The 7646-nt window shown below is 47.6% G+C and overlaps 1 protein-coding gene across 1 annotated transcript; it reads right to left on the bottom strand.

Annotated features, from left to right (window-relative positions):
- Positions 1 to 631: 631 nt before the first annotated feature.
- Positions 632 to 5768, bottom strand: LOC148500964 (DNA polymerase epsilon subunit 3-like). Its single transcript, XM_088451101.1, has 4 exons — positions 5697 to 5768; positions 2540 to 2625; positions 1302 to 1420; positions 632 to 783 (listed from the first exon to the last, which is right to left on the bottom strand). Exons 1-4 carry the CDS (start codon positions 5766 to 5768, stop codon positions 632 to 634), a joined length of 429 nt encoding a protein of 142 aa, XP_088307227.1.
- Between the last annotated feature and the right edge of the window lie 1878 nt (positions 5769 to 7646).

Below are 7646 nucleotides of genomic sequence, written 5' to 3'. Positions count from 1 at the left end.
CATCTTAAATTATTTGGCCAGATGGGAGATTGGGTGTTCTGTTGTCTGCTTACTGGAAAATCAAATTGCGCACCTCTCTAGTGAAGGTAATTAGGTCAATTAATTTTCAGTGCTGTGCCACCACACACATTACCACTTATATCAGTGAGCAATCTTCCCACATGTTCATTGCACACATCTAATTACTGAGAGGTAAAATAAGCAAAGATATATCGCTGCGGAGTACCTCTACCAATGTTCCGGGGGTACATCAGGGGGTCGGGAAGACGGGATAGAATTGCCCCTTAAAACTTAGCTGCATCTGTGTAATTAAAATGATTAATGTGGAGAAAAGATCCATGAAGCTTTAACTAGAAAAAAACATCTACCCCTTGTTTATTAACAAAAAGCAAAACTTCTATTGTGTCCACGTAACCAGCCGGCTGCAGGCAAACAGGACATCTCCAGCTACGCAATTCTCCAGTCATGAATCAGTTCTCCACTGTGACCACTAATCAGCTATGGAGAAGACTAACTGGACATCAGGTCTGACGGGCAAGAGGTTGTCGCCCAAACATCTTCCTGGTTGCACCGAGCTAACAAATAGTAATATGTGCCCCAAATGTCCAGTACGCCAGGCACTTTCTCTGGTTCAGTTCTTCACCTCCTCCTCATCCACCGCCTCTTCTTCCTCTACCTCTTCTTCCCGGCTCTTGTCCTGGTCGTTGCCATCTATTTTCTTGTCATTGTCTTTCTTCTTCATCTCGGTGGCTTCTTTCTTTCCCTTCTGGTCCCGTCTGTAAGCTGAGGGACAGGAAATAAAAAGTCAAAAATCGTCTCTGCGTGTCGCTAAACTAAAGCAACCAGATGGAGAGGTTACCACTTGGGAAAGTCACCCCACACCAGCCTTACTAACATATGGCGCTCTGTGACCATCTACCCAACATCAGCTACAATGAGCCACACGAGTAATGTGCGTTTCGCACAGTAAAACTGCAGGTCCTATTTAACGCTGTATTGAGATACGTTTGCACAATATTGCAGAACAGTAGTCATGAGCAACCAATTAGGTATCATGTTCAGCGCCCCTATACCTCTGATGTTCTGAAAAGTTATCTTCAGAGACCTTCTAAAAAAGGACGTAAGATCATATATGGGGGAAAGTTACAGTCTTCCAGACAAACTTTCCCTATACCACGCCTCACCTATTCTGCTTCCGGATTGGTGGTCTCACTGACCGCAGTCCATCTCGTAACAGCGAGGGATGGTAAAACTATGGCGACAGCAGTCATACACTGTATCTTTGGTTCGGGAGCGCTCACCCTCCACGGACTCTTTTAGTGGCGTCAGGAACCGCTGAAACTCTATCTCCTCCACAGCCGCCAACACATCAGTCACATTCAGCGTCTTCCTCTTCCCCTTCATTGCAAAGTTATTAGCGCTAAAGAAATAATAGTATTGAAAAGCACAGAAATGATGTTCCCATATAATGAATGGCAGCAACAAGTCAATGACTTAATACAGAGTCTAGGAGGGGTTTTATCATCAATACATATAAATAAAATTATAACGTTACATATTTAATAGCGTAGCCTATACGACTCTATTTGGTATATATCAGGGAACAGGACAGGCTATATACTCTATAATCGCAACCGTTCTCAAAGAGGATAATTAGTAAACAAAAAATTAATTGTGCACATAGAAGCACCAGAGCAGAGAGCGACACCCCAGGCAGGAGAGAGGAACTGCACGTGTTGTGCCAGGTGCAGGGTGCTAGAATGGTCACTCAAATAGCAAGTGGGGGAGGGGGGGATATGATTATTTTTTTTGTAGCCTGCTAGAATAAAACTACACTCAATATTGAGCACAACAGAGTGTCGGTCTCATAACATAGTACAGCATGAAAAAAAAGGCTCTGATGCTATAAAGACAACATTGAAAAGCAGAGAACACATCCCAAAATACAATGGGCACGATTCAATTCAACGCGAATTGAATAGCTATTCAATTCTGCACGCTGTTACGTTGGGGAATGCCCATTTTCCCGCCTCTCACGTCTTAAACAGGGTGTTTATTCGATTGAAACGGGCATTCTCTGTGCTGTTATATATATATATATATACACAGGGGCGCCGAGAGGGGGGCGGGTACAAATTACCCGGGCCTGGGCTTGCTGGAGGGGCCCAGTAGGGGCCCGGGTCCGGCACCGCTCCCCCCCCCTCACATCACACAGCTAAGTAGCAGCCACAGCAGTCTCCTATGCCTGTGGGAGGAGCGATCAAGCTGATCTCACCCCCCACTGGTTATGCACCAGGCAGAGGGGGCTCACTGCGCAGCAAAACTTTTTTTTACCTAAGGGGGCGTGGCCATGCCTCCCGCTATTAGGCCATGTCCCCTTTTTTAATGGGGCCCGGCGCGGCTCTTGACGGGCCTGTATATATATATATATATATATATGTGTGTGTGTATATATAGAAATGGTGATGTAGTCGCACAAAAAAAAAAATCTATACAAAAAAACCCCAAAACATACAACACTAATATGGTGGACACCTACAAGGAGGTAATGCACACTACGAAGACACTGGCTGCCGGCGAGATTGCATTGCGCGCTTCCTTTGAAATGTTAACGCTCTCTGGAAGCTGATGAAAGAGAAACCGTAAGGATCAGATTGTTGGTTTTTTTAACCACTTTTTTCTTTATTGAAGCATCAAAAGTCACATAAATAGATCAAATTATAGTATAAAATTACAAACAAAGCATTTTAGAGTCAATTATAACATCACGTTTGTTTACAGTACAAAAAAAACCCAAACCAATATGGAGGATCTCCGGAACCAGACCAAACGACGCCAGTATTTTAAAAATATATCGGTGGGTCCTGAAGGAGAATACGAGTTCGTCCCACAAAGTGTTACGGAAACAGTGATAGATAGTCTCATAGTGGAGGCAGGAGAACCTCAATATAACTCTCCCATGTTGCAAAAAATCGTTTAATACGGGTTTCTTTCTGGAAGGAAGTTTCCAGCCAATACATATGGACAATAAAGAAACTTTTCTTTAAACATTTGAAGGGTTGGTGGAGAACTCTGAATCCATAAATGCAAAATGGTCTTACGAGCAGCAGAAGAAATTGCCAATAACAACTTTTTAACATCTCTAGGAACACGAGTATCCAACAGGTATAAAGCCAAATATAGTCCATTCAGATGTTAGTGGGACAAGGATCAGATTGTTTATTAAAGTGCATTTACCGGCTACTTACAATGTGTCATCCATCGTGTAAAGCCCAGTGTCGCCCTACAAGGGTTCCATATTCACTTTAAACACCCCCCAGATATGATGCTCCGCGTGTGGTACCTTTTACTATCTATTGCTATATTTATTTATCTAGATGAGACATAAAGCAGTTTTCTCTATGATGTGTCATGATGATGATGGTGATTTAGAGGTGCACAGCGCGACTGCGACTATCGGCCGTATTCAATTAGACGCAAAAAGTGCCATTTGGCAAAAAGTTTTCGGCAATTTGGACTTTTCGCCTGTTTTCAAAGTATCGCTGTATTTAATTCCAGGTAGTTTTCACGTACGCGGAAAGTCAATGCAATGTAACACAATAGGCGAAAAAGATACGTCTATGAATAGCAGGTGAAACGAAGGGGAAAATCTTTATTTTGGGGTGCAAACATCGGGAAACGACTCAGAACCCATGGGACAGCCCCCCAAAGGACAATTGTAAAAAAAAAAAACTAAACACCCCCAAAAAGTCATTTTAATCTGGGGGCAAAAGAGTTAAAAGTGGGGGAACAAGCGTAAAAACTAGCGAATGTTTATAAGATTGCAGGTGTTTGCTACAGGTGCGTTTTTCATGTTTTTTAAAACTTCACTTTCTAAACTTTAAAACATGCTAGCACCCATTTTCATGTACCCCAAATTTGACAGGACTACTTATTTTCATCAAAACATACGGCGTAATGCCATTCTTCACCACTTTTACAAGGACGCTAATAACAAGGATGTTAAACAACTTCAGTACCCCAAATAGTTTTATTAGGACTATTGGAACACCTCTACATTGATCCCCAATGTTAGTGCATCTTTTTTGGGGGCTTCAGGCTGATTTACCCAATTCTGGCAGTATTTTCCGCCTGTTCTGCATTCGCCACTTGCCGTTTTCGCTTGGTTACTAATTGAATAGGGTGAAAAGTGGGGACGTATACGAGAACTTTTTGCGTCCAAAACACGCGATGTAGCCAAGGGAGCAGGCTGAACTTTCTTGCGGAGGCAAAACTAACTGAATACGGCCCTATATGCTAATGCCGCAGCTACTGTGACGCCCACTGGTTGCGCTGGTGCGCTAATCCGTTGGTGTGCGTAAAAAGATGTACCACTGGACATTGCACCAGCCCTGTGGAAGCGACAATTAGGAGTCAGAAAATGGCCGCCGGTGCCAGTGCGACAAAAGACAGTTGCTGGCGGCGGCATGCCAGAATCTGGCTAGGCAACCCAGTTCAGAGCCGGCCCTAGCCAAATTAGTGCTCTAGGCAAGATTTTGTGTGGTGCCCCCCCGGGATCCTGAAAAAGCGTGTGGCCTCACAGAAGGGGCGTGGTCTCACTGTGTTGTGTCCCCTTCCCCATTGGCTGTGCTCCCAGCACCCCTCACAGATCACAGCACAATACCCCTCAACCAGCACAGATCACAGGACAATACCCCTCACCCAGAACAGAGCATAGCACCCCTCTCCCAGCACAGCACCCTTCTCCCAGCATAGCACCCCTCTCCCAGCACAGCACCCCTCTCCCAGCACAGCACCCTTCTCCCAGCACAGCACCCCTCTCCCAGCACAGCACCCTTCTCCCATCACAGCACCCTTCTCCCAGCATAGCACCCCTCTCCCAGCACAGCACCCTTCTCCCAGCACAGCACCCTTCTCCCAGCATAGCACCCTTCTCCCAGCACAGCACCCCTCTCCCAGCACAGCACCCTTCTCCCAGCACAGCACCCTTCTCCCAGCATAGCACCCCTCTCCCAGCATAGCACCCCTCTCCCAGCACAGCACCTTCTCCCAGCACAGCACCCCTCTCCCAGCACAGCACCCTTCTCCCAGCACAGCACCCTTCTCCCAGCATAGCACCCTTCTCCCAGCACAGCACCCTTCTCCCAGCACAGCACCCCTCTCCCAGCACAGCACCCTTCTCCCAGCACAGCACCCCTCTCCCAGCACAGCACCTGTGCTAACCACTAGCCTTCGTCCAGTTGCACCGTCCCCGCAAACCGCCGCTGGCTGTTCCGCTGCTGCCCGCTCACTGTTTGCTGCTGCCAGGTCCGATCGGGGCTGTCAGCTGAGCTTCGATCATAGACGCTGCACAGTGACTGTAGCAGTTGCCATAGTCTCTGCCCAGCCAGCAGCAGGTGCCCCGTCCGTGCCCGTCCCAAACCTCTGCCGGCCCTAAGCAGAATTGGGTGCCCCTAGGCATTTGTTTAGTTTGTCTATGCCTAGGGCCGGCTCTGCCCCCGTTAGCTCCATGGAGCACCCCTGAAATTGTCTCTCTCTGCATATGAATTTGTTGTGCGACTTCTGATGGCAACCATTGGACACGGGCGCAGACTAAAAGCATCGGACGCTTGCTGCTGTCATCGCCACTGCGTCCACCTCTAAATCAGACCGTAGTCCACACTACATAGTACTAAAATACTGATGAGAATTCTTACAGCTTCCTTAATGATGCGCGTAATGGCGGCATTGGGTAGATTCAGATCCTCCGGTCTCTCGGCTGTCTCCATCAACTACAGCTATAACAATGAGAATGTGACCAGTTAGTGTTGGATTTTCCAGACATCTTCAGAGTAAACATGGATCAGTTATTTGCTACCATCAACCAACCCAGGACCAAGCCGGCCCTTTTGCTTATATAGGAAAAGCTGTATTAAGGGTCTATTAATATTCCCAGGTACTAACACACAGGAGAAAGAAAACCTAGTAACGCACATGGTAGGGTCACCAGATCAGCCATGTTCATATGAATTACTCCGGCTGCATATTTAGGACTCTATTTATAAGGCGATGATGCTAATCCCGTCTTCTGGTCTTTTTTTTTGGCTGCAGAAAGGGGTTATCACCGCTTCCTCCTACTTGGCAACAGGGATACCAGAGAGTATCTATATTGCAGCCCCTGAACATTTGCAGATTATCGCTTCCCTATAGCCTGAGGAGCTCTCACAATTTAACAAGCATCAGCTGTACCAGGCAATGGGGGGCGTACAAAGCCAGAAAGGCTTCGCTTCATCCCCACTGGATCAAACCAGTGTACGCATGGGCATTTTACAGCGACACCTCGCGTACAGCGCTAGGCCCATCGGTGAAGCAGAGAAAACACCTCCGCGGGGCCCTAGATTGCTAAATAACGGCGCAGCTACCAAAATCTGCACGGCCGGAAAAAAAAGCAGCAGATTCTCAGTTAGCGCGGGGTCTACATAAATATACCCCCAAGGTGGTTATGATAATCACTGGAGCCCAATACTAGACATATAGGGGGGTTTTATCCATGCATCAGACCAAAAGTAGGGACAAAGGACCTCATTCAGAGTCGGTCGTAAGCGGCTGCTCGGTCGTACCCAGCGATGTTCGCTAAACTGCGCATGCGTAAGATTCACAATGCGCGTGCGCAAACTAGCTGTTGCGAACGGAAATTTCTCTCTCCTTGAACACAGCCAGGTCGTTAGTTTGAGGCGGTAACAGGGGAAGGTGCTTGTGAACGGGGGAGTGGAGCTCTGGACGCAGACGTATCTGACTATGCAAATGGCGTTTTATGGGAGTGCATAATTAACAAAGTAGTGTCATGGCGCATGTGGCATGGGAGGTTTTTACACTGACTTGATCATAGTGCTTAAGAGAGGGTATGGTCAGCCTTAAGCTCTACGACCAGCTCTGATGGGTCCCGATGGTCTCGATTAATCCTTATATCCCCGGAGATGACGTGTGTAGCGATCGAGAAGGGGGCGTGTTTTTATTCTTACGGCCGCTTCTTACCCTCGCATCCCATCTTAGCGACGCAACTTGCGAGCGCTTCATTTGCATATCCGGCCCCATTTCCCTTATGAGAGAGCGGACCTAATGACGGACTCTGAATGAGGTCCAATGTGTAAGAGAATAAAGACAAAGGGGGTTTCCAGGCAGCAGGGGATGGGATTCTATAGCTACAGTTAGCAAACAGCAGATTTCGGGGGAACAACAGGGCTCTGCCAGTCAGGTCATGCTGGGACTTGTAGTTCCACAGCAACAAATCTCCGCTCCATGTGCAGACACTGGGGGTGGAGCGACGCAAGTCATCATACCCGCCAGGTGTCTCTGCTCTCCGGTGCACACACTGCTGAGGTTTGAATCACGCTGCAGGATCACAGTGACTGACTGAGGAGGGACTTTGGTCCTGCAAGGACCTTGTGGATTGTGGCCCTGATTCAGAGCTGGACGCTCTGACCAGAGCGCTCGCTCTGAATCAGGGCCCACCTCCATTAATATGGAGCGTCCTCCTGGACGCTCGTATAGCTGTGGGTTACCACCCACAGCATATACGAGCGTGCAAAATGATGGTCGGAACTGCGAGTAAAAGCCTGCGGTTGGGTTTTTCAACCGCAAGGCCAGGAGTGATTTTGGCTCTATCA

Source organism: Taudactylus pleione, unplaced genomic scaffold (genome assembly GCF_031769625.1).
Source record: "Taudactylus pleione unplaced genomic scaffold, aTauple2 ptg000537l, whole genome shotgun sequence".
NCBI classification, from domain to species: domain Eukaryota; kingdom Metazoa; phylum Chordata; class Amphibia; order Anura; family Myobatrachidae; genus Taudactylus; species Taudactylus pleione.
The sequence above is the reverse complement of the archived record's forward strand: the minus strand, read 5'-3'. Positions and strand labels throughout refer to the sequence as shown.